This window comes from Sarcophilus harrisii, chromosome 4 (genome assembly GCF_902635505.1).
Source record: "Sarcophilus harrisii chromosome 4, mSarHar1.11, whole genome shotgun sequence".
In the NCBI taxonomy this organism is placed as follows: Eukaryota; Metazoa; Chordata; class Mammalia; order Dasyuromorphia; family Dasyuridae; genus Sarcophilus; species Sarcophilus harrisii.
Window position 1 is genome coordinate 7,474,763 of NC_045429.1, and position 27,545 is coordinate 7,502,307.

General features: G+C 36.6%; 1 protein-coding gene across 7 annotated transcripts in view; it reads right to left on the reverse strand.

Moving 5' to 3' along the window:
* LRRC7 (leucine rich repeat containing 7) overlaps positions 1-27,545 on the reverse strand; it is a 530,144-nt gene that overhangs the window by 125,795 nt on the left and 376,804 nt on the right. For 6 of the 7 annotated variants that reach the window (XR_004234230.1, XM_031968892.1, XM_031968890.1 and 3 more), the window contains 3 exons: positions 21,903-21,977; positions 15,184-15,328; positions 5,315-5,387 (listed from right to left, as the gene is read on the reverse strand). Coding sequence is in view for 6 of the 7 variants with exons in the window: in XM_031968892.1 (XP_031824752.1) it covers positions 5,315-5,387; positions 15,184-15,328; positions 21,903-21,977 (293 nt within the window). In the remaining variant the exon portion in view is untranslated. Of the gene's footprint in view, positions 1-5,314; positions 5,388-15,183; positions 15,329-16,816; positions 19,940-21,902; positions 21,978-27,545 lie in introns of those variants that run through there. The other variant, XM_031968893.1, reaches the window with a different exon arrangement.

Genomic DNA, 27,545 nt, shown 5'->3' on the forward strand with positions numbered 1-27,545 from the left:
GGATTGAGGGGTGCCAATTATCCAAACATGATTCTGGAGCTCCTCCCTTCCTTTTTACCTCTTCTCCTCCATCTTTTCCTCCTCCCCTCCATCTTTCCTTTCTGCCTTCCCTCTGTTCCTCTATCCTTCCCTCCCTTTTCCCCTCCTCCCTTCCATCCTTCCCTCTCTCTCTCCTTTCCTTCCTTCCTTTGATAGGGGTAGAGGTTAACTAGAATGATGAGGTCAGGAAGTCATGGTCCTGTAGGGTTCAGCTGATGAATGGAGAGACATAACACAGAGAACACAAGATTTAAAGGAGACAGAGTAGCTGTCTTCAGTTATTTGAAATAATGGGTGAAAGTGGCAAGAAGGCAGATTTGGGCTTCATTTAAGGAATAATTTCCTATTCTTGAGTTGTTCCTGGCAGGAAGGAGTTGCTTTGGGAGCTTGGGAGTTCCACCACAACTGAAGCCTTCTTATAAAACAGTCATGTTGAATGCTTCTGAGTTTGCCACAGAGAAGATTATATAGTACAGGTTGAACCTGGTGACTTCTGGGCCACCTTCCGAACCATCTGTGATTTGGGGATTTCAATGATAGCAAATTTCAGAAACCATTAATATAGGTAAAATTTAAATCAGGATTTTGTCATACTAATTCAAAAATTAAGACGTTTTGTGTTTTCTATTTTTCTATAAAGCTGCATCGAACATGACTGACCTTAAGAAATATTCAACTCCAGTAGTGAAGCTTGTTTGCTTAGACATTGGGAGATAGTTATTTAAGAAAAAATATTGGGCAATGAGATGATTGAGACCAGTTCCAATGATCTTGTGATGAAGAGAGCCATCTGCATTCAGAGAGAGGAAATGAGTGTGGATCACAACATAGCATTTTCACCTTTTTGTTGTCGTTTGCCTGCATTTTGTTTTCTTTCTCATATTTTCCCCTTTGATCTGATTTTTCTTGTGCAGGAAGATAATTGTAAAAAAAATATATATATATACATATATTGGATTTAACATAAAAAAAGGAAAAAAATATTGGAGCAGCTAGGTGGCACAGTGGGTAGCACAGTGGATGGGGAGTCAGGAGGACCAGAGTTCAAAGCTACCCTCAGACACATGACACTTACTAGCTGTATGACTCTGGGCAAGTCACTTAATCCTGTCTACCTTGCAAAAAAAAAAGGAAGTCAGGAAGAAAGAGAAGAAAGAAAACATGCTTTATACACAATTGGGGCTACATGCTTGTGCCAGAACAACTCACTGAAAACTAAAAAAAAAAACAAAAAAACTACACAATGTCTACTGTGTACACTTTGTCTACACTGTCTACACAGTATCCAATATATAAATACAGACAATGAAATTATTGTTCATTTGAGCATTTAGAACTCTGTCACAGAATTAACAACATGAATTTAACATTTCAAAGTAAAATATCTGATTGCCTCCAAGTAGTTCAAATATCTATGTCACTAAATGAATTCTTCACTTTTCATGAGGATGTCTTGACATAACATGGGTCCAGTGAATACTGAGCTTGATACAAGAGAGGGAAGATCTTTTGCTTAGCTCCTCTCATTATGTTTACACAACAGATTATATATTTCTCCTACCAAAAATACTTTGCCTCAAGAGCTGCTGGTGCTATCAATTCAGCCATCACCATTAATCATTCAAAAACATACTGCAAATGTATGTGTTGACTACCATGATGTAGCACACTTTCGATTTCCAGAGCAGCTACATGTCTCTTGGGAACTAATTAAGATTCAGTGACAAGCAATAACCAATGGAACAAGTTATTTAATATAAAACCTAGGGGATCCCTTCCAGTTCTGAGGAATGAAGTAAATCATCAGCAATCTAAAAAATATCCACCAATGGCACTTCTCAGAAATTGAAACAATCTGAGTAAAAAAAACAGAAATTTTGTAGAGTTTTGGTAGACTTAGTTCTGAAAAGCAATGTTTTTAATAATGCATTTAATATATAACAGCATCCATCATTTTAAAATCACCTTTCTCACTGAAAATGGGAATTCAATTTTACCTCCTGCCTTAGAACTAAACTATTAGTTAATAGACTGCAAAAGCAGATGGGCCCCAAATGATGGAGGGCTGAAGATTTTGTATTTTTATCCTAAAAGCAAAAAGAAGCCTTTGTAAATATGTGAGTACTGGGGTGATATGGGCAGATTTGTATTTTAGGAAAATATTTGACTGCTTTAAAGAAAATGAATTGAGGAAGGGTTGGGGGAAACAGAACCATTAGAAGCATGTTGTAGTAGGAGCCATGATATAGCTCTGAACTAGACCTGAGAGAAAGGGGCTTATTTGGGAGATGTGGAATTATGGTAAACAAGACTGGTAACTGACTGGGTCACCTACAAATTTACACTACAAATCCTAACCCTAAATGCTATTAAGCAGTCCTACATCTCACTAACACTCACTATCCCACTCACCACAGTAGCTCTTCTAAACTTTTTACTCCCTCCTCAAAACTCTCAAGGCTCCCTTCACCCCTTTAGTCCCTATTCATGTCTCATATTTTACTGAAAGAATTGAGACTTCACTGAGAGACGCCCTTCTCCCTCCATCTAAATCTGTTCTCGCTAAGGTGCTTTCTGCCACCATCGTCTCCTCCATGTCCACCACCTATAATTCCAATTGAGTGGATGGTCATCAGTCAAGTAATGACTGAATAAGTTGTGATATATGAATTAATGGAGTATTATTGTTCTATAAGAAATGATGAACAGACTGATTTCAGAAAAGGCTGGAAAGACTACCTACTTCTTATCCACAGTTCTGTATCTCCAATTCTCTTTTTGATCTCTCAAATTAAATGAACCACAGACATCTTAAACACAAGTCACAAACAAACTGAATTATAATAGCCTTTTGATTGGGCTTCTTGCCTCATCTCTCCTCTCTTCAATCCATTCTTCACAATTGCCAAATTTCATAAAGTATAGGACCAAGCACAGAATTTTTGTGCCTTTCTATAATCTCTAATATACAAAAATAATTTCACCTTTATCTCATCATTTAGTTTCTACTTTTGGGTATACTTTAAAATAGAAATAATTGTAATTTCCATAGGATATGTGTATGTGTATATATATATATATGTATATATGTGTATATATACATATATATATTATGGATATAGCTTTGACCAATTTTTGCTAATGGGGTTCACAATCACAGGTAAGAAAAGTACTCTTATTATTCACTATTTTAGCTCTTATTATGAAAATCATTTGACTTTTTCTATTTTTAAGGCACCAATTTTCTCTAACTTGTTTTTTGTGAACTAAGGTAATTAGTTTTTATTTCAAATGGAACTATAAGTAGGAAAAATATCAAACACTTTATGAACTCAATCAATATACATTTTTTAAAAAGTGACTATTATGTCAGATTCTGTGTTTAACACTAGGGATACAAAAATAGACAAAAACCAGTGCCAGTCCTTGAGGAGCTTATGATCTAACAGAGGAGACAATATGCAAATAAAGTAAGCCATATACAGGATAAACAGGAAATAATTCACAGGCAGAAGGCAACACAATTGAGAAGGACTAAGAAAGGCTTAAAAGATGGGATTTTGTAACAGAAGTCAGGGAAGTCAGGAGGTGGAGTCAAGGAGGCAGAGCATTGGGACAGCCAAAGGGAATACCCAGAGCCAACAGATAACACAGCCACGTGCGTGTCACTGGATAAAAGAGTACGTGGCAGAGAGTAAAGTATAAAAAGATTGGAAAGCTAGGAGGTGCACTAGACTAGGAAGGGCTCTGAATGCCAAAGAGAGAATTTTATATTTGTTCCTATATTTGTTTGACAGGGAGCCATTGGAGTTTATTGAGTCAGGTGTGATATAACTTTTTCGAAACAACTTCAGTGACTGAACTGATGTATGGAAAGGGATTCTTTTTTTCCTTTAAGAGTTAGTGAAAAGAATTACAATAATGTCTAAGAATTTTTACAAGAATAAAAATAGAAGAATACCATAGATTCATGAAATTATTTTGCTTTGAGTTTTTCTCAAGTGAAAGCAGACTATGGCATGCTATCCCTACAGTGGGGATCCTCAAGAACCACTAAAGATGACTTAAGTAATTGTAGGGATAAATGCAATGTTTGGCAAACGTGGTGAAAGTAAAAAATAAAGGTTTTCCTATCTTTCTAAAAGCTGAAGTGTGACAATTCAACAGAATCAATAGTAAAATTATCACATTTTCTAATTTAATAATGCAGCCTAGGATTTTTGCCTGAAATTGAAGTTGACCTGTTGGATCTGTATTCTTTTCTGAAAAGCAAGGTGTTTTCAATTCTCAGTTTCTGATACCTTTTCTTTTTCCATTCTCCATTGAATCAGAGGCAACAAACATGTTAAAAATCAGATTGAAATGTCATTGGAAAACATTTCACAAAATAAATACAAATACAACAGAACATAGATAATGTTAACATGTATTTCTAAGTCAGTTTATGTTTTCAGGGATCCCCATAACCTAGGTTTCTAACTGAATATAGCATTGTAGCATCATCTGCCCCTGACGACTACTCAACATCCATTCCTGCCCACCTGTATTTTCAGTTCCTGTGGATGGAGTTCATTTGGCCTAAATGCTCTACATCCAAAAGGTACATCTAGATCCTCTCTTATTATCACCTTACTTATTTTAAGTATCAATTCTCCATTAGCCATATTTGGGCTGAGTATTTTCCAAGGCAGAGAAATAGCTGAGAATTTCTGCCTTCCTGCCATTACTTATGCTCTCCTGGAATAAGATATAAGAACAGGATCTTGTTTTTAATCTACTCCGGTATAGTTTTCAAGTAAACCTCTATTCCTTTCATATAATTCTGTAGATCCATCTTCATTACCAAAACATTTAAAGTTTTAGTTGAAACAAATTAATTTATTTTTAACTCAGATTAAATTGCTATGACAAACACTTTTTTTTTACTCATATGTAGGCTACAAAGCTACATGCCAGCATAAGTTAGCATTTAATTTTGAAATTCTCCTTGAATTTCAAGGTGCACAATTTTAAGAGCAAGACTGATGGACTCTTTAAAAGGCTGGTAAGAAAAAATTATAAATTATTTATCAAGCATCCATGTTGCTTTTAAAAAGTAGGGTATCATCAAATCATTGATTTAAGATAGTAAAAGAATATCTTGATATAGAATTAAATTTAAATAATTTAAAATTTCAATAAGTCTTTTGTTGAAAATTTCAACAAATGATTTTGTTAAAAATGTGTTCATTTTTAGCTTTAGGGATGTGGATTCGTTTGATGCATTGGTACTTACTTTCCAATTGCATTGGGTAACACAGTAAGTTGATTGTCATCTACTTTTAGAGTGGTTAGTTTTTTCAACAGTCCTAGAAAGAGAGAAGCATGATTGTTAATATATAAAAGCAGATTTGTAACATTAAACTGTTCTAAAAACAAAAGGAATCACTTGTTATAAACACATATCACAAATCATTAATATTTGCTGCTTAAATGAACACACACAGAGAATTTTAGATGGCACAGCAGACAGAGTGCTGGATCTGAAAATAGGAAGTTTCATTTTTGTGAGTTCAAATCTGGTTTCAAACATTTACTAGCTGTGTGACCTTAGGCAAGTGATTTAGCCCTATGTGCCTTAGTTTCCTCATCTGTAAAATGAGCTGGAGAAGGAAATGAAACCACTTCAGCGTCTTTGCCAAGAAAACCCTAAATAGGGTCATAAAGAGTCAGACCCAATTGAAATGGGTGAACAACAACAACATTAATTTAAATTTAGCAAATATTAAGTGCCTCTTATATACAAGGCACCATGCTAGGTGCTGAGAATTCTAAAATAAAATGAAAAACTGCTCTCAATAAGCATCCAATCTACCAGATATAAGATATTTCCCCAAATTAAAAAGTACAGTATAATTTGAAGAGTGAAAGAGAACTAAAAACTAAATGGATCCAAGGAAAGCATCTCATCTGAGGTGGTTCCCAAGATGAGTCCTGAAGAAAGCTCAATATTCTGAGAGGCAAAGACCTCCTGAGGGAGGGCTTAACACACATGGAGAACTTTCTAGATTTAAAGAATCCATTCAATTTAATGGAAGTCCTAGGTAAAACATATGGAACTAGAATGCTATAAAGATTTGAGTTGGTGTTCAATTCTGTGACAAAAAAGAAAACATGCTTGAGTTTAAGCCTTTCCTATAGTAGACTGTTACCTTCTGGAGCTCAAGGACTGAGTATTACTCTTGTTATTAAAAGGATTCAAATATTTCTTCAATCAATGGAGAATGACTACTAAGATATTGGAATTTATTTCCACAGAGATGAGCTATGGGCATTTCAAGTTCAATATGTCCAAAACAGAATTCATTCATTTTTTTTTTAGTTAGAACCCCATTCTCTTCCAAACTTTCCTTTATTGGGAGAATCTCATTAAATTTTCAGTCATCTAAATTCACAATCTTGGAATCATTTTTGAAACATCATTGCTCACCCCACCTCCCAATCCAATTGATTGCCAGATTTTTTTTTCAAATACAGCTCTCTTTTATCTCTTACCTTTTTCTCCTTGTTCTCTGTCTCTGTCTGTCTCTATATGTATGTATATGTATATATTTATATGTTGTGATAACTGTATTTCAGTATGATCTGTTTGCTTTGTAGTCTTATGGATTTTATTTTATGCATTTGAAAACATCACACTGAGAAAGAATACAAAGGATTCCTCAGACTGACAGCCAAAGGTATGAATGACATAAAAAAGGTGAAGAACCTTATTTCATGCCTGGAATACATCCATGTTTCTGAATCTTAGAACAATTAGCTCCCTTAATAATCATTTTAAGAGTCACCTTTTACACTAGACCATGAGGTTGTTACAGCTATTAGTCTTGCCTCTTCCCAATTCCTTTAATATATTTTATATTGCTATAAATTAGATGATATTTGTAAAGTGTTTAGTATAGGGCTTGGCACATAATAGGTGCTTAATAAATGCTTATTGCCCTCCTTTTCTTATATGTATAACATTTGTTTTCCTTCAAAAAAAGTCAGGTCTTTGCAAACAAGGACTTTAGACTTCTGTCTCTGTCCCTTCAGCACCTACACACTGTCAGACTCATAGCAGGCAATTTCTATTGATTAATTGTTTGACTGATTTGTAGCGATGATAGGCTTGAGAATGATTAGTTTGTCAGCTCACAGTCTGTCATCTGTATGTCTAATAGATGCAGGTGACATAGCAGGCCTTGCCTTGAATCTTTAATGGCTTCAAATTTTAGTATCTGGCCAACATGGAAGTCACAACTCACTGTCCTTTGGTGATTATGTGTTAGTGGGTCGGTTCTTATACCCTTATCATTCTGGGATTGTGTTGATTAATGAATATGCTTTGTCCATGACTATAACTAGTCAGTGACATGGCAGGTGTAGCATCTTTACCTTGACTGTGAGAAGCTGATAGGCATTTTTATGGTTTCAACAGATGAAGTTCAAGGGTAAAAGTTGGCTTTCAAAAAAAAATTCCTCTTTTTGTAGTTTGTTTATTTTTTTATTCTGAAACTAAATATGATCTAATCTGTAAGCTATCCTTTTCAAATCATAAGCAATTATTGCAATTCAAATGTTAGTTCAGTACAAAAAGGGTCTTTTACCCGCTTCCATTTCATTGGGAAAATGAAAAAAGAGAATCCCACAATTGACCGACTGTTAGAATATGATTTTCATTAGACAAAATGAATGGGTAATTTAATTTCACTATTCCCATGTCTATAAGAGAACCATATAACCAACCAGCTGTCTCACAAAAAACTGCTACTACTCAAAGGCAAGGTTGGTGGAAGAAGGAGAATAACCAGGGGAAGGTTAAGGATAAATGGATTTATTCATCATTACTACTGGGAGGGGGAAAAACTAATATTGATTTCCAGCTGATGATGAGTTTGTAACATACTGACTCATAAAGATAAGTATCTCAACAGTATTGTTCTTTCATTCTTCTCATCTTTGTGAATGAGACTCAAAGAAACGAGTAGTCCTAGCACTAGTGACTATAATTGATTTTTTAATATTTAATATTCTATGGACTATTGTAAAAAGCAGCCATTTTTAAGTTAAATAACATTATTAGGATGTAAGAATTCTTGGTACAATTCCAGCAGCAGACAGGATGACAGGGGGGATATGTGGCTGATCCTATTTGTCCATGGATCAAGCTTTAGATAAGGCTGATTTGGAAATTAAGTGATCAATGATGACTTTGGAAATTGCTGTTTCAGTTAAAAGATGAAGTTAGAATTCATTCTGTCAGGGGCGAGGGTGGTAGAATTGAGAGGAAAAACGATAGAGGAAATGCATCTAGATGACATTTTTTTTTTCTCTCTTAGAATTGGTTTTGAAAGGGAAGAGAAATATAGACTTAAGTGCTTGAGGAAATGGTGGGGTCAAGGTTGGAGGAGCACGAGCATTTCTGTAAGCAGCAGGAAAGGAGCAAGGAGACAGAAGAGACTGAAAATGAGAGAGACACACAGAGAGAAGAGGAGGGTGAGACAGAAATCCAGACAAACAATTTGATAAAGCAGACAAGAGGGGATCAGGCGAGTAGGGATCTAGGGCTAACCTTGGCAAACAGAGCCAATGCTTTAATAGAGACTGGAGAAAAAGAGGAGAAAATGCAGGTTGAGATCAAAGGGCTTTGAGATGGGAGAGGAGTGGCTCTATTTTCTAATTCAAGTACAAAGAGAGAAAAGATGAGAAGGTGGGAGTGGTAGGGAAAGTTGTAGGAGCCTTGGGGGGTGAGAAGAGGTTTGGAAATCTTTGATGAAGAACACAGTGGAGAGTCAAACAGGCAAGAGGCAAAGGATTACCTTGTAGCAATCAGGGCCAAAGGGAGATAAGACAACATCTAGGGAGCAAACACAATAACAATGGTTGTTATTCCTTCTAGAACCATTCAGCAGTGGAGGAGAAAGAGCAGAGAAGCTACATGACGGTGGTAGGGCAGGGCTGGGATTCAGTAAGGCATGAGCAGTGACAGAACAAGGGTCAAAGGATTCAATAATAGAAATAATCCCAAATATGGCCTCAAACACTGACTAGCTGAATGATTCTGAGCAAGTCACTTCACCTTGTTTGCTTCAGTTTCTTCATCTGTAAAATAAGCTGGAGAAGGATCTACCAGCATCTACCAAGAAAAGCTCAAGTGGAATCATGGAGAATTGGACACAACTGAAATGATTAAATAACAAGAACAACAATGATGTGAAACCATTTAACGAGAGGATGTCAAGATTGACCTGGAAGGAGAATGAAGCCAGAGTAGGGTGGTAGCCTGGGAAAATCCTGAGAGGGAGATGGGCTACAGGTCACGGTTAGGTACACCTATGTGCCAGGTACTATTTTAGATTCAGGGGAACTATAAACACATGTGTATAAATGCATGTATGCATTATATGTATGCACACAGAAATACACATACACATTTATGTACATATATACATACATACACATATATATGGATGTGTGTGTATATAAACACATACACAAGCACACACACCAGCAATTGAGGGAAACAGCATCAGATTGGCCACTTGTGCTTTAAGACTGTATGCTAGAAGAAAGAGATGGGTGAATTGTCAGAAGCATAAAGTAAGACACAGTAACATGTTAGAAAATCAATACCAGTGCAGTCTGGCAGATGTCAGGTGAAAAGCAGAGAAGATCCTCAAGTCAGGCAGATGAACCCTGCTCCTGAGAGAGAAGGGAGAGAGATGGCAGGATGGTTTGGCATGGAAGCAGAAATCCAGCAAGTGGTTTGAACTCTGGTCCAAGGAAGGCAGTCTTGGCTCCTGGTATGAATGCTCCTAGTGCTCAGCCAGCCCGCAATCAGAAATCCTGATTGATTCCTGGATGCTAATGGTGGCATCATTTAACAAAAAGACGACCTCACTCCTGTGTTGTGGCAGAACATGGTAAGAATGAGTCTGCATGATCAACAGTGGGTAGTTTCTGCACCCTCAGCTTTGGATCCTCCACACAGTCTCAAATCCCTCAGCCTCCTCTCTGCCTTGATTGGATGGCTATAGGGTAGGGTACTCAATACCTCCTAAAGCCTTCCTTTGAGAGGTCAGGGACTTGGACTTCCCAGTTCCATCCTTTCTGCTTGCAATGATGCTAGTGTCTTCCTCCTATCCCTTCCATGAAGATTACATTAGATTTGGCATTTAATGCAGTGAGCAAAATGCTGAGCTATTATGTCATAAACTCTTATTTTAGTATTCTCATTGTATAAATGAGGACATGTGGGCCCAGGGAGCAAAGTGCCTGTTTGTGGTGATACAACAGAAAAGTGTCAAATTTGAACACAGGTCTCTAGACTCCAATCCAGAATTACTTCTATTGTACCACACAATTGATGACAGGGGTCTTGAAATTTTGTTCTGAAACCAGAACCAGAACATTTTGCCATTTTCATTTCAACCACTCAGATTTAGGTTCTTTAAGCATAATGGACAAAGCACATCGTTCATGTCCCACTTGCTTAGACTTCATCATGGCTCGAGGAAACCTCTTCACCTTGAGAGACTGCATCACTTTGGCTCCTGACACCTCATTAGGTGTCTGTGCTCTTTGCCTCTTGGCTGGAGGTCAGTTGGGCAAAGCAGGGGCTCTCATTTAAGACTTCTCCCTGGCTAACCATCCCTTCATTTCCCAGCAGCCTCAGACTGGTCTTCATCATGCCTCCATGCTTTGATAACTTTTTCCCTTTTCCTGTTTTCCCCTTTTTGTGTTGTTTTTCCATGTTCTATTTTGAGCTACCCAATGGCACAGAAGCAGTTATTTTTTCATATTTGTATTCTCCATGCTCAGCACCATGCTTGGCACATAATAGGTGTTTAATGAATGTTTATTGACTGATTCTTCCTTGAATCTAAAATCAAGGCTAATTAAAGCAAAAACAAACAAACAAATCAAAAAGGGATTTTCAAGCTAAGTTGGATAAATGAAAGGAGAGGGGAGAATGATAAATGAATGAAAAAGTTTGATTTTGATTCTGTTTTATATTTGTTCTGGGAAGGAGACGATGAAAATATTTAAGAGCGACCATAACCGCATTTAACTTTCCTGAATAGGTTTAAACCAGGCCTGTCTTAATGATATCTTTAGAAACTAAAAGAACTGTCAGATGTGATTGTTTATCAATGATTAGCAATCTTTAAAATCTATGGTACTCTAAAAGTACCATATTCTGATTATTTAGCTCTGGGTTTTGAAAAAGTACCATATTCTGATTATTTAATTCTGATTTTGGAAAAATACCAATTCTGATTATTTAAAGAGGATGAAATCTATAACATGTAAGCCAAGAATTTGCTTTTGTTTCCTGATAGGATTTTAGAACATCATATTTAAGATCTGCTTTGTGTTTATTTAGAAAGGGAAGCAGCTATGACTAAAAATCAGTATGACTTTATCAAGAATAGGTCATGCCAGATGAACCTCATTTTGGGAAGACCCTATTACTGTAATGTTAGATTAGGGAAATTCTCTAGAACATATTTAAATTTCAGGAAAAATCATCGGAAAAGATCTCTCATGCCATTTTGGTATATGATGTAGTAGTATAGGTCTAGAGATTTGGAGCTGGACGAATGAACAAATAACGGTCATTGCTGGCGCTGATGTAAGAATGGGGGTGGTTAGTGAAGTTCTTCTGGGATCTGTGCTTACCTATGTGTTCTTAAACAATTTTTTCAGTAATATGGATGATACCACAGAAGGCACCATAGTTAAATTTGTAGATGATGAAAATCTAATTCATTAAAAGCTAACTAAAACTAACTCATTAGGAATAACTAACATTGGATGAAGAAGTATCCAAAAAGATACTAGCAGGCTAGAAGGATTATTCAAATAGAATAAAATGAAATGCAATAGAGATGAGCAAAAAGTTGCATACTTTGTTTTAAAAAATCAGTTTCAATATCACAATAGAGGTAAGCTATAGCTAGAAAAAATTCTACTCAAAATGATCTGGGGATCTTGATGGAATAAAAACTCACTATAAGTTAACAGTAATGGGAAGCCCAAAGTAGCAAACAAACTAATGCCATCTTAAATTGAATTGAAGAGTATAATAATCAGAAAAAAGAGAAGTCATAATCCCTCTGTATTTTGGTCAGATCATCTCTGGAATATTTTACATATTCTAGGTATGCTATTCTAGGAAGATCACTGACAAGCTGGAGAATGTTCAGAATACAATGACCAGGATGGTTAGAGCATAAGAAATCATTCTACTTTAAGGATCATTTGAAGGACTTTAGGTGTTTCTCTCCCTTCAGACCCAGGAGGTTCTTGAGAACAGCAGGGACCCATCCTTGGACATTTTTTGTATCTTTAACACAGTGCTTTACACAAAATGAGTGCTTAATAATGTTTATTGGTTGATTGATGTTTCTCCTAGAGCAGAGAAGACTTAGAGAAAATCAGATTGTACTCCGACATTTGAAGAGCTGTCATGTTTTGCTTAGCTTTACTCCAAAGGACATAATTCTGAGAAAAAGCCAGACATCACAGGGAGACCTGAGGCAACAAGTAAAACCCAAAGCTCAAACTAAGAATTTCCTAATTATCAGCTCCATCTGCCCATGGAGGTCCCCGCTACTGTACTTTTCCCACTGAGCTGGAAGACCTCTTGTCACTGGTGCTGAAGGGGAGATTGTTCATGAGCAGCTTATTGTTCTGAAATTGCTTCCCAGCTCTCAGAGTTCTGGACTCCCAGAATGTGCTTTAATGGATCAATCCATCAAGAGTTACTCTGTGTTCCATTGGATGATGGACATCAAGGTTAAAAACAGGATAGTGAGACAGTCCATAGATAAAAACACACAAAAATCAATACATTGTGAAGGAAGGGATGGAATAACACTAGGGTGATCAGGCAGGGATCTTCTTGGCTGGTGCTAATTGAAGGTTCCAATAGGTGAGCTGGGAACTAATACAAATGCCCTCAAGCTAGGAAATGGGCTGCCACGTGTGAGGAAAAGCAAGGAAGGTCCCATATGGTTAGAAGACAAAGGGTGAATAGGGAATAATGTGTAAATGAGCAGGAAAAAGATTAGTCAGATAGTAGAAGGTTAAAAGTCAAACAAAGGCATTTGTACTTGATCCCAGAGCCCACTCATACATTTTGTTGACTCTTAGATATATAGGTTGATGATTAATTTATTTTGTGATGAACTTTTACTGACATCTTTAAGGGTCAGCCTGATGGAGCTGACCAAGTGCTGGATTTGGAGTTGGAAAGACTTGCCTCTTGTGGACACTAGTTGTGTGATTCTGGGCAAATCAATTAGTCTGCTCTGAGCATCTGTCAATGATTATACATGAAACTAGAGTTAAGATACCTGTTGAGCTGCACCAGTGAAATCACAGGTCTGGACTACAAATTTTCTTTATAGGTTTGTTTTTTTTTAATCTCTTCCCCTTAATAAAATTTCCATTATTTCTTATGAATTTTCCTAATATTCACAGGCTGTGTAATATGAATGGAAAAGGAAATTTCAAGGCTCTGCTAGGGGACAAGTTTTTGTCCCTAATAGTGGAGAGAGAGGTCCCCACAGAATGGATTTTGTGATAATAAGGAGATTCTGGCCCTCTCCGATTGACTTTCAAGAATACAGATCTTACAGTGGAATCTCCATGAAGTACAACCAATCAATGACCCTTGCCTTAAATGTAGATGCCAAAAGTCTTTATGGTGATGGGAATGAGTCCCTATGAGGATTAATTCTGTCATAAAGGCAGTGAGAATCCATTTTTAAAAGTTCTAGATAAATGGTGGTATCAGAATATTATTATTCTAAAGAACATTTTCCTTGTCCCTTCTCATTGTACATCTAGAACAATCATCCTCTTCTTTCATTCATCCCCTTCTTGATGCTAAGCCCAAACTTTTTTTTTGTCCTAACAATTAAGTTTAGATTTAATGAAATAACTATGGTACAAAAAGACTCCTATTACAAGATGTTATTAGAACAACTCCACTCCTGGAGCTTGAAATCTTTGTGCTTTGTACCATTGCCTCCAGACACTATCAAGTACCTGGTACCTCCTAGGACCTGGTGGGGCATAATTCATCTTTACTTGAGCCACCTGCTCTCACCTACCTACTGTGTCAGCCTGCTTTTGAATCTTGTCTTTGCTCTTTACTCTGGCTGGTAATGGAGCTGAAATATCCCCATGGAGAGTATATCAAAAGGGTTTACTACTTGAAAATAAGAAAGAATGGGAAAGGAGAAAGGGAGGAAGCTTCACAGTGTATCTAAGTTTATTTTACACAGGGGGCAGTTTCCAACATCAAATGCATTTATATTCCAAAACCTAAACTAAATGACTTTTGGCTTATCCATAAGATTGAACGTCATTTTGAGTAATAATCAAAATAATAAAAAAAAGGGTTTCCATCTTGATTTGATGATTGCGGCACATTATGTTCAATTTTCATTGTAATTGTTCAACTGAAGATAAGGCTTATTATATAGAATAGAATTAATATTTACCAAAACAAATCATAATTTAAAATGCATATTTTAGGGTGTTATGTTAAAAAATCCTGCATACAACAGCATTCTAAGAACCACAACTCCTATACGTTCTGTACTAAGAAAAATAGTACATATTTAACAGATTATTCTAAATATCAGAAATACATTTGTAATATAATGAAACAACTTGGATTATTATAAACATCCTGGTTTCAAAGATTCATCACAATAGGTCAAATTTCTGGAATTCGACTCAAAGAACAGTTTTTTAAAAAGAAAAAATGCTTTAAACAATAACATAAAAATCTATAGGCTTAAAAATGTTTAGTTGTCACCTTAATCATTCTCTTTCTTTGTACCAATAAGGAAACCAAAGCCCAGAGGGGCAGAGGGTCACCTACCCAGTGCTCATCCACTACAGCACCAGTCTCCTAAGCCCAGGGTTTCCCAGGCCAGTGCCCCTCAGCCCCTCCAACAGTTCTCAGATTTTATATTGGCTACTCAATTCAAAATCAGTTTGGTGCTCTTTGTCAATGGCACATCCCATACTCTCCCATGAAAGATAAAAAAGATACCAGCAAATCGAATACAACATTTCATCAAGAAAATGCTCTTTCCTCACCTATAGAGTCAGGCAATTGTTGCAACATATTGGACGACAACAAGAGGTCTTCAAGCGCTTCACATCCCGAAATCTCCAAGTCAACAGTTTCTATTCTGTTTTTGGACATATCCAGGTACACCAACATCTTTAATTTCCCTATAGACTTGATAACATCGCATAAACTCAGGGTTAGTTGAGAAGTTTTCCCAAGAAGTTTACAAGGAATAAAAACATGGCTGCTATTAAAAGTTTTATTTAAAAGCTCAAACATTCTTCAAATAGCTCTTTTGGGAAAAATGGAAAATTACCAATTAAAAAATACATCTCATTTCCTCAGGCAGAAATTATATTTGAGATGACTGAAACCAGACTCTCTTCTATAAAGCAGGGTAGAAATCGTGACTCCATTTGAATATTGTTTCCCTCTTTGCTATTTGCTCCTTCAAGGAATGAATATTCTTCCCTCCTAGGGTCAATTGGCTTTTCTGATGACTGTCTTCCACTTCCTCTGGCCAGACAAGTCATTGATTGGCCCAACTCTTCCTTTGGGTCCCTATGGGGATACTTGCTGACTGGTTAGAGGCCAGGAAAGGGATATAAGGTCCCCATTAACGTTTATTGTGGTGCAGATAAAGGTATGATTGAGGACAACAGAGTTATTCTTCAATTTAGAGATTCCAGTGAGCCATTTCCCCCCTGTTTTGAAGCTATAGTCCCTTCTGTTCCTCAGAAAAGCTATTGTTGGTCTTTATTATTTACAGACATTTTGTCAGCAGTAACTTTTCTCCTGGCCAAAGTGTGTCCATGTTTTTGGGATCCTAAATTTGGTTTCTCCAAACCCTTACCTGAAAATTCCTAAAAGAGCCATATGTACCAACAGGTGGGGGATTGAGGATACAATAGTTTTGGTCTAAGTGCAGATGCTCTTCTCAAAAAAAAAAAAAAAAGAGTAAGGTGGCTACAGCAGAATTATAGAACCAGCCTTGAAGGCAGGGACTATTATTTTCTATCTCAACAACTGGCAAACAGTAGATACTTAATAAATGCTTTTTGGTGTACTAATTGGTAGGGAAGCCTGTGCTAGATACATGGGGGAAGAGCAGGAAGCCCTACGAGATAGAAATTTGAAGGCAACAAGAAAAGTGAAAGGAGGTATACAGAAGGAGTTCAAAAATGGATGTGGAACAGGAACCCTTGCACTCAGGTTTGGGGGCTGGATCCATGTTTTCCTAAGTAGAGGGAACTTCTGATGAGGAAACCTCCTCTACCAAGGCAGATCCTCATTTTCTCTGCAATTTATTGACTTAGAGACTAGTGACTACAAGGAATGGGAGGGGGCGGGGGTTAGAGCCCTAGATTTTGTGGAAAGAGAATTAAAAATCCAATGTATATACTTAGACCAACTGATAAATCTTTAGAACAAATATAGCCTTCCAAATGAGGCTAGATGTATCGGAAAGCAAATTAAATGGATCATTATCTATCTGGTTTGTGTTTAAGATTTTTAAACATGAAATAACTTCAGCTAAGATTTTTAGGAGTATTAAAAAACAAAATGAATTTAATTTAATAAATGGATTCTAAATGAGAAAAATTCAATAACATTCATAGATGAAATTCCAAATAAATATGTAAATAAATTTGATCCTACTTGTGGGGCATAATTTTTTTTAAAACTGTGATTATGGTCCTAATGATAATTTATGCTTTCCAAATAGTTAAGTATAGAGAAGATCATGGCTAATAGACTTGTTATTTAGTGATGCATTCTCCAGCCATAGCAACTCATAAAATTAGGAAAAAAAATAACAGAATGGCCCTCAGATCTAGAGAGACTCCCCCACCTCCACCCCTTCTACTTCTGCACCCTGATTGAAAGTGACAAAATGGTGGGAATTGGGTAGAGATTCTTAGAGGTTATTTTAAAATGACAGGGTAATTTGTAGTTTATAAACACTCTTAGAGGTAAAATGGCCACAAAGATGCAGTCTTGGAGCTAGGAAGATCTGCTTCAAGCCCTGCCTTTGACACGTCCTGAGCTGGGCGATGCTGGGCAAGTCACTGGCTCTCAATGCTCTTGGTCAGTGACTTCAAACACTTGGTTCTGGGACCAGATTAAAATGTAATTGGGGGAAATTTAACATGAGAAATACAAATACAGTGGGGGGCAGAGATAATGTCATTATGTGATTTTCTAAGTTAATAGCAGCTGTAGGGATCTTACTGATTGATTCAGTGACCCTGCTTCTATTTAAGCTTGAGCAATTTTGTAAGACTGAAGTGGAAAGAAGGTCCTCAACCAGCCCTTGGAGAGGGAGCATCCTCACCTGATGAAGTTGGATCAACTGGATATCAGTGGAAGAGTCCTTTATGAACCAGTCATCTGTTTATAGTAAGAACACTGACTTGTTCAATTCGAGATAAAAATAAATCTCAAGATAAAGAATAAAAATAATGAGATATCATTTAAGGCAATTCCAACTAACACATACTTAAATATTCTGTCGATGCAAAATAAAATGGGAAGTGATAGAAAGGAGATGTATCAACCTGGATTATCATCAATTCTTGAGGAATTGTTATTGATACAAAGTAACTGGCAAATGTACAGATTGAAAAAGCCTTACTCGGCCTACCAAGGGAAGAACTACTTCAGCCACAAGCCACACTAATTAAAAACAAGATCACATCTAAAATATTACAGAAAGATGTTGGAATATTAAGGATAGTTATCCTCTCAGAAAACATCAAGGGACAGAAGAGGGACAAAATTTAAAGAAAGCTTTGCAAAGGCCTAAATGAAGTCAGATCATCCCTGAGAGCATGTAAGCACGATCTTAGTACAAATAGATGAAAACCGGGGAAACATTGTCAAGACTTTTTTTAACAAAGTATTTTTTCTATCAAGAATGGAGTCATCACATTTGGAATCTGAGTTTGTCATCCCTCATGGGAAGTAGAAATGATGCTAAAAGAAATAAAAATGTGAACTGCAGATATACTAAGTTAACTATACCCAGTCGGTGGCCATGGTGGAAGTGACTCAATTTTTCAGGTATCAAGGGGCTGATATTCAAAATATCTGAAAGAAGAGTTGATAACAAACATTCAGAAATAATCATGAATCTTATTATATCTTTCCCAAAGAGAGATTTAAAAATTATTAATTATAACTAAAGCCCTACTTTTTTACCTTTAAAATATTAAAAGAATAATATATACCCATATCCAGATCATCCTTGATAATAGAAACCTGATGAAAAGGAAAATTCAAGTTTTTGGAAATGATATCCTATAGAAGAATTACATCTCCAGAGTTAAGTAATCGACTAAAAGGTTTACATCATATAATATTCCATTATGCTTATTGTTTGGTGACTATTAAAATATATTTGATTTGGTGGGAACACAATGCCTCCTTCCAATAGGGTGTCCTGTATAAATATATTAAAATTATGCAAGATTTTCTTTGAAAAATATTATACTGAAAGAGCTCTGTTTTCTGCTTCTCTGATTATTAATATGTATTAAGGGCACAAATAGGTTGTCATCTGCTCATTATTTGCCACTGTTACAGAAGATGTTTGGTGCAGAATCCAATTGAAAATGAAAGAGAAATTCTCTTTAAAAGATGAAACCTTCCAAATGCGTGTCTTGATGAATGATATTGTCCCACTTGCATTAAGCCCCAGAACATTTCAGAGCCTCCTAGATGGGATGTACATGCACTAAAAGGGGCCTGGCTTATCTGTACTGGGAAACCCATGCTAACAAAGAATGGATCTTGTTCAAGTGATGGTGGATGAATAGTCATAGTATAGAATTTGCCCATCAGTGTACTGGATAGTTACTACAACTGGATGATGAGCTGCACCCATGATTGAAGTTGGGTAATGATCTCTATTACTTTTGAATTCTCCTTGAAACAAAGGCCCATGTTTTAAATATCAGCATTTATTGCGTGATTTTATATGACTACATTTCATGGCGGACCCATTTCCCAAGTATTAAAGTGGAGGGTCACATCTTTATGGAGAGGTACATGATGAGTACCCATTCGAACTAAGAACTGAGTAGAAATTGTGGCATCAAGGATATTGGCAGAGAGAAGGTAGCAGGAGGGAGGGGAAGTCCACTTGTATCCACACAGTGTCAAGAGTTAGAAGAAGGCCTTTCCTGAGCACACTGGGTAGACTCCTTGTGGAGGCTGGATGGGAGGTGCAGGCAAAAGTCACCCAGGAGGAGATTATGACCTGCATCTTGGAACATAGTGCCCACATCTGAGAACCCAGAGATATATTTCAGTATGGCGGTGCAGAGAATATGGATCAGAATTCAGTGAGACTAAGGGATGAGGTATTTGCTTTATAAAGTATGGATGTATTCAATAAAATAAATGTTGATTTTTTTGATGGTTTGTAAACAGACAATAAACAGGACAAAAAAAAGGACAGAGTTTTTTCCCCCCTGCCTTTGAAGTCATACTTCCTATGGAAAGAGTGAATCTCCCCATTGATACCATAACAAGATGAATACTATCACTGAGGATGAGTGATTGGAAGTTATATTCCTGTACTGGGACCTCTAAAAGGGTTCAGATATATATATATATAGCAGGGAGATGAGAAAGAGCCAAAAAAACTGAATAGAGATAGAATCAGAAAACAGAAGTGGGTCCCTGGGACCAGGAAGACTGCCTGTTCAAGTAGCTTTCCTTTTGGAGAAAATGCTCATCCTCGCAGGTGGCAGCTGTGCAAAGAACTTCCAGTCAGACCTGGAAAGAGAAGATGGGTTTTCTGAACATGTGCTGCACTCCTGGACTCTGCTTCTTCAGAAGAAGTTCAGCTCAAGTGCCTGGACACAACCTTGTGAGAAGAAGAGGAATTCCTTTGCATTACAAAACCGAGCCATTCTGGGAGGAGAGGGATAACCATGTGGCCCAGAGGTGCAGAAGCAGGAAGGGCTCTGAGGAGACACCTGGAACCTGGCCTTCTGTTACCAGACAAACTTCCTCACATTATTCCACAAAGTGGAGCCAGGACTCCATCTTGGCAGCAGCTACTGCATTATCTGGACTGTCCGGCTCTAATGGCAAGGAGAGGCTTATTTCTAACCCCACCATGCATGTTGAGCCCTTTCAAGAGAGACTCAAACACAGGGTGTGACCCCCAGGCTACAGAACTGTGTCAGTACTTCTGGGAAGGTCATTCACCTCTGCTTCAAATATTGTTTGAGCCCCTGCATGGTGAGATGAGGGGAGGTGGGATTACTAGAAATGGAGGAGAATTACTTTGACTTTGTAAACTGTTCTGATTTCTTAGTACTCCCCTCATCTCATATATTCTTTCTGCAGGGCAAAATCAAATCTGTGAAGAATTTTACATAGAAGTTGAATACTTACATGGAAGCTGAGGGACATTCCTGTCCAAATATGTGTTGATTTAGTCACAAGCTACATTCTGGTGGTTCCAGAAGATACCAAGGGTGGAAGAATCCTTGAACTAGATATATTGTCTATTCTGATGACATTTATTGAGTGCTTACTATGGGCATCCCTCTCTAGTAAGGCACTATAGTTACTCAGGATTATGAAGATAAATCCAGGATTGTGCCATCTCTCTCTCTCTCTCTCTCTCTCTCTCTCTCTGCATTTATACATCTAATTCAATCTAGATATGTAAAAATATTACTATTTTCCCATTATGACTGAGATGATTGGTCTGTCACCTTCAGAGAAGAGAAGTAAGCTCTCTGTCCCATTCCAAAAGTCATCTTTTTAATTAGGCTTATGATTGTACAAAAGAAGATAAATATATTGCTAGTTATAGCTACATTTCCTACCATTTTTCTTAATTTTTTCCTTAAAGTTGGGATAAGAAATCCATCTCTGGAGCAGGCTGAAGGGGGTAATTATGCTGACAGAGGAGCTATTTTCCACTTTAACTGTTCTCACGCTTACTGAAACTGTACTTAGAGTCATAGTGATAGTGTGCTCAATGGGCTGAAATGCTCCCAGGCCATATGAAGTGTACAAGACTCACGCTCACTGAGTTAATTGCTATAGCTTACAGTTAGAAAAAAAGTACCAAGTTGCTCTTTAAGTCAATGAAGAATCTGATTCTTTGACTTTTCATCTCTGAACTCAAAATTTTAACTTGAATTTAAAAGAAGCAAATGGTACCCAAAGAATGATTTTGTTCTTAAGATAGGATTGTAAAAATTTTAATGGAGTTTCTGATGAGCTTTAAGGATAACAGTTAATTATATAGAACTTAAGACATTTTGTGAACTGAGAAAACCCATGGTATTTTCAAATCCTATTAATTAAATAAAATTTCCTCAACTGGATGTCATACTCATCCATGAGGATATATGCTATTTATTTTTCATCCGATAACATTACAATTTCCAACATTTGAAAGCATCAATTAAATGACACAAATAAGAGAGAGAGCCCAAAGAGAAGTAATAAGATAAACCATTCATATATTTTTAAGCATATTCACAAAATAATTAAAGAGTTAAAAGTAAATTAGTGCAATACTTTTTGCACTTAAACATTGCTAAAACATGTCATATTGAAAATGGTTTTATCTCTTATAAAATAGAATCTATTAAATCTACTTATAAAATATCTACTTATAGAAGAATCTACTTATAAAATAGTAATATGTTTTATAAATGATATTTCTCTTAAAACACATATAAAAGGCATTACTTAATATAAACTTACATACCCCAGGAAGTGTTTGAAGTGCATTATTGTCCATCCACAATTCTCTTAGGTTTTGTATTTGTTCCAGAACCTCGGGCTGGGGGAAAAAGAGAATCTAATTAATACCAAATTATGTAATATTCAATAGAACTTAACTGAGGGAGGAAAGATGTGGCTGGCTGTCAGACCTGGAATCCACTATGAAGGTTACAAGGAGAAGTGAGACTGGGTCCTGGGTACATCTGAATTCACTTTAGCTTATTTAAACACTTCTAAAGGAAGCCATTAGCTTGTGTTAAACCAAGCCCTTGTGTTAAGACTAATCTCCAGGAAATTTCTAATTTAAGAGGCTATAAGTATCACCAAAAAGCCCCTCAACATTTACAGTCAGCCTGGAGCTTTTCTAAACTGTCCTTTTCCCCTGGAAATGTTCAAGAAAAGAAAAAAAGAAAAACAAATCCTATCAATTATTCACAGTCAACATAGGAATCTAATAGATTCTTTCCTTTATCTTTCCTAATAGATATTCTTTCCTTCATTAAGTATTGAGTGCATATCATGTGAAGAGCTCAATGAGGTTCCTAAAAATAATTTTCGTAGCTGGTAAATGTTGGCCAAGTGTTTTTCTCACAATAACCCTGGGAGGGAAGCAGTACACATTTTATCACACCCTCTCTTTTTATGAGGAAACTGAAATGTCAGGGGTCATATAGCAATGAAGTGTCAGGATTTAAAACAAAGTCTTCTAAATTTCCACTATATGTAGGTGCTGAAAAACAAGTATCTCTCCTCTACCCTATGCTAAAAACTTAACAATTACCTGGAATGAATAAATGTCTCCTTGTGATCATAATAGTAGCTCTTTCAAAACATAACACTTAACAATTACAAAGTGAGTTTCATATATGTGATTTGAACCTCATAGTAACTCAGGGAGAGGGGAAGAACAAATATTTCTTTTCTCCCCCAAACTTAACTTTGTTGTGTTTATTTTAACATTATACACTATTGATATAGTTTATTTTTTGTAATTTTTTGGTACTATTTTCATAGTATACTACTCCAAAAAAAGTGAAACCACATGATGTCATGGCAGCGATAGGACAGCGACAGGATAGTGATGTTCTGCAGACCCCAAGCTGTGACCTTTTTAATAAGATAAATGAGCTGATCTGGAGCCCACCAACACCATTGCATTTGGCCTGAATTCTGTAGCCTTCTAGTGTCTTCATTTACATTCTTGTTAATGTTGCTCCCCCAACTTGGTGTCCATAGTCTAGATCATATTTCATAAAAGCTTCCCCGTGTTAACCCCAATTTCCTCATGCTCATTATCCCAGTGGCATCCGGTCTCATTTAGATGGCCCAGATTGTTTGGCCATCCCCTAACTGATGAGTACATACTTTATATCTGTGATTTTTATGTTTTTCTTTTGTTTACTGCTGCTATAGCATTCTAGAAAGTGCTGTTATGGCTATCTTGTTACACACTGTACCTTTCTTTTTGTTCCTAACCTCCTGGACTTGTGGTCCTTGAGGTCAAGAAGTATGAAGAGTTTAGAAATTCTGAGGTCATAATTCCAAATTGCATCGCAGAATGGTTCAACTCCTACTGTATATTGATCTACAACTCCTCTGACATAAATCATTCTTCCTTTTATTGTCTTTGTTAATTTAATGGGTGTAAAGTGATATCACATATTTGTATTTTTTTTGGTGAATTAGAAATATCTTCACATAGAAGTTCATAGCATTTCTTTCCCACTTCAAGGTATCTAAATTCAAAACCACAGAATTTCAGAGACAGAAGGGACCTCTAACAAGTTAGTCCAATCTAATAGCTGAACAATATTCCTCCCAACAACGTACTTGACAAGTGACCATTCACCCTTTGCTTGAAGATCTTCAGTGAAGGGGAACCTACTACTTGTAGTACGGGTAGCCCATTAAATTCAAGTATCTCCATCTGTTGGAATTTTCCCCTTCTCTTTAGCTTTAGTATCCACTTTACCTCTTTTGCCCATGATTCCTATTTCTGTTCTCAGAGCAACTCTAATCTCTCATCCAAGTGCCAGTCTTCAGAGCTTTAGGTGCTGCCTTTCCACCCAACCTTCTCTCACCCAGCTGTCTCCAACTTTCCTTCCTCATCCTCCTCAAGCAGCACTTGTATGTCACGGGATCTGGCTAATTGTTATAGGAACAGCCTTAGAACTGGAAAGGACCCCAGTGGTCACCTAGAACAGCCTCATCATTCTATGATGACATAAAATGGATGTTTTTGCAAGGTAAAAATGAGCTCTGGGAAAGATGAAAAGACTCCTAAATCTCACACATCCACAGTTGTTTGTCACCCTTTTCTTTTTTTTTTTTTTTTTTTTTTTTTTTTAATTTAATAGCCTTTTATTTACAGGATATATACATGGTAACTTTTACAGCATTAACAATTGCAAACCTCTTGTTCAATTTTACACCTCTTACCCCCACCTCCCTAAATGGCAGGATGACCAGTAGATGTTAAATATATTAAAATATAACTTAGATACATAATAAGTATACATGGTTTGTCACCCTTTTCACATGATATCACATCCATCATACTGTTTGCTTTGAAGGAAATTTGAAGCTTTAGATCTTCCCTCTAAAAAGAGTTGAGAAATTAACACAATACACCAGACCTGCTTTGATCAGACAGAGTGCTGTGAGAAGATCACCCCCTCCTTTGTCCTAGAAGCTATTTCTTTCTCAATTAAGACCAAGATTGAATGGGCCTTCCTGTCTGCCACCTTATACTACTGACAAATATGGAGTTTTCTGTACATGCAAAACATCAGTTTTTATAAGAAAAACTCTTGTCTAATCACGACTCCTTTATCCCGTACTGATGGACTTGACTTTATAGATTCACCTCTACCTTTATCAAATTTCATCTCATTGGATTTGACCTGATATTCTAGCTGGTCAAGATCTTCTAGGCCCCTGATGCTGTGCTGTGTTGACTATTGTGCCATGTTTGGGCCATGTGCATATTTGATAAGTATTCTACTTATATTTTTGTCCATCTCACTCACAACACCTCGAATGGTACAGGGCCATTAGGAGAAAATGGGGGAGCTCCATTAGAGACCTTCTAAGAGACTGGGGTCTATTGATGTTATTGATCCCCCAGGGCTTAGTATAGAACCTTGTCTTGTAGTAAGTGATGAATAAATATTAATTGGTTAAGAAATATTGCTATAGAACAACCCTGAACACAATGTGTAGCATTTCTTACATAGGTTTTCCTGAAATGGAAATTTATTGCTTTCTATTTTGAATTCTCTCTTATATTCTGTTGTGCAGATAGCAATTTTTTTCTTTTCCTATTTTGCATTTAAGTTTACAAGAAAGGAAAAAAGAAAAACAAATAAAACAAGTAACTGGAAAAGAAAAAGAATATTAATACAACTAAGAGGAAGCAGGTTATACCATATACTTTGGTTCTGGGTCCTGTTCTACACATGATACTTTCCAAGCTGTATGTTCATAGGAAAGACTGTCTGAGCCTCAGAAAAAATAACAAATTACAGATGATTGCTAAGTTCCTGATAGATTGGGATCTTGGTAAGATGAAATCACAGATCCCTGATATGCTGATGTGTTAGTAATAATCCTAATATCATTATTTTAATGCTTCAAAGGATTCTTAGATTTGACAATGTTGTCAACTTTCCACCTATATTGGTTCCAAATATCTTCTCACTTGAGTGTATAGTTCATCAAAATAAACTTAACAGATTAATTGAATGGATTATAGAACTTTTAAATAAACTGATTTCTTCAAGGCACCTGGCATATGCCTCATTGCTATATGCCCAGGAGATGGAAACCAAATTTATATTGATAGAAGAAAAAAATTACTTATAATGGTAAATAATTTTTAATTGCAAATATATCTATCTTTAATAGATACACATGATAAATAAATAATATAATAAATAAAATGATATAATCAAATATTCAGAATTAATTTAGTTCAACCCTAACTGGAAGAAACAAACAATGTTTGTTCTACAATGTTCCTGACAAGCAGTCAATCCCCTAACTCTTCTTGAAGAGCTTCACTGTTGGAGAGCACGATGGCTTCATGGTTGATTCTTTATATTTTGGGGCAGTTATAATCATCAGGAAGCTCTCGGCTATCTTGAGACCAAATATGACCTTCTTTTAACTTCCATTCCCAGGTCCCAGTTTTACCTTCTGGGACCATCAGAAGAGGTTTAATCCAGCTTCCCAAATGAAAATCTTTGAGATGACTGAAGATAGTCATGTCCTCCCCTTTTCTTGCTTTTCCTCCCTATGCACCAATCTTATTTTCCTTGGACTATAAGTGATGTTAGGCTTAGCTGTTTTGTATTATTGTTAATATTTTTTCTACTACTGAGGAAAAGTGGTTGTCTCCCTTGTGGGTGTAACTATACACACACACACACACACACACAAATCAATAGTCACATATATATATATATATATAAATATAAAAATTATATAATATGGCTTTTTTATTTCCCAAGAGTACCAGGTGTCAGAGAAAATATTATATAAGAAACATGTAACCCTACACCCTTTGTTTTAGTCTATTAAATGCAAGCAATCAACAGTGAAGAAAAGAGAAAAGGAAATCTATAAAGGTGAATAAAGAGGAAAAGCAGATAAAAAGAAAATCCACCCCTGAGAACAAAAAGAAGAAGAAATTATTTCACTTCTAGCCATTACATGAGATTGGAAAGCACATTGTTTTGTTATCAATTTTCAAGAGGTGTTTTATCCCGACTTCCTGAGACTCAAAAAGAACTTCCACAAAACCATCCCTGCCAAGTAAGGATTCAGATTATCCTTAACTGGAAGAACTGGAATTTAAGAATATCCCAAAGTGCTAAACTCCATGATTAAGTAGCAAGTAGCACATTGACTTTTTATCCATACAATAAAGAAAATGGAGGTAATATGATGAACATTTTAATTCCAAAGTAAATTAATATTTGCTTGTAATTATTTGTATTTAAAATACATTTTAATTGATAGGAACAAATCAAAGTAAATGTTTTAAAAAATGGCATGAATTGAAGTTCTTGCTCCTACTAAGTGCCTTTCTGTTACCTACCCACATGGTCTTTAACACACTACCTGCCTTGACCTCTCTGGGGGTCCCAATATTTCAGTGCTTCCCCTTCCCTCCTCAGAGACTCTAGGCCCTTTAGGACCCCACTATAGCCTGTTCTCTCAGATTCTGGGTCCCCATCTCAATATTCTCACACTATCACCCCATGAGACCCCATCTTAGTTTCTTCATTCCCTCTGCCTTGCCTCAAGTATTTTCTCTCCATCCCTTCTAGTCCTTCATGGGGTCCCCATCCTTTCAGGGAGCCTGGTAGGGCTTGAACTCCAAATTAGGGCACCTCAGTTTGAACCTTGTCTCAGGAACTTATAAGGTCCTATACTGATGGCAACTCTGGGCAGCTGCAGAAACTTTCTCTGCCTCAGTTTCTTTATTTATAAAAGACAGACTCAACTTTGACAATCTTTGAAGTCCTTTCCCCTTCTAAATCTAACTCTGAGCACTCCCATTTCCTCAGTCTCTTTAGCTTTCCTTCCATTATCCTCTCATGGGGATCTTCATCAGCTGGGT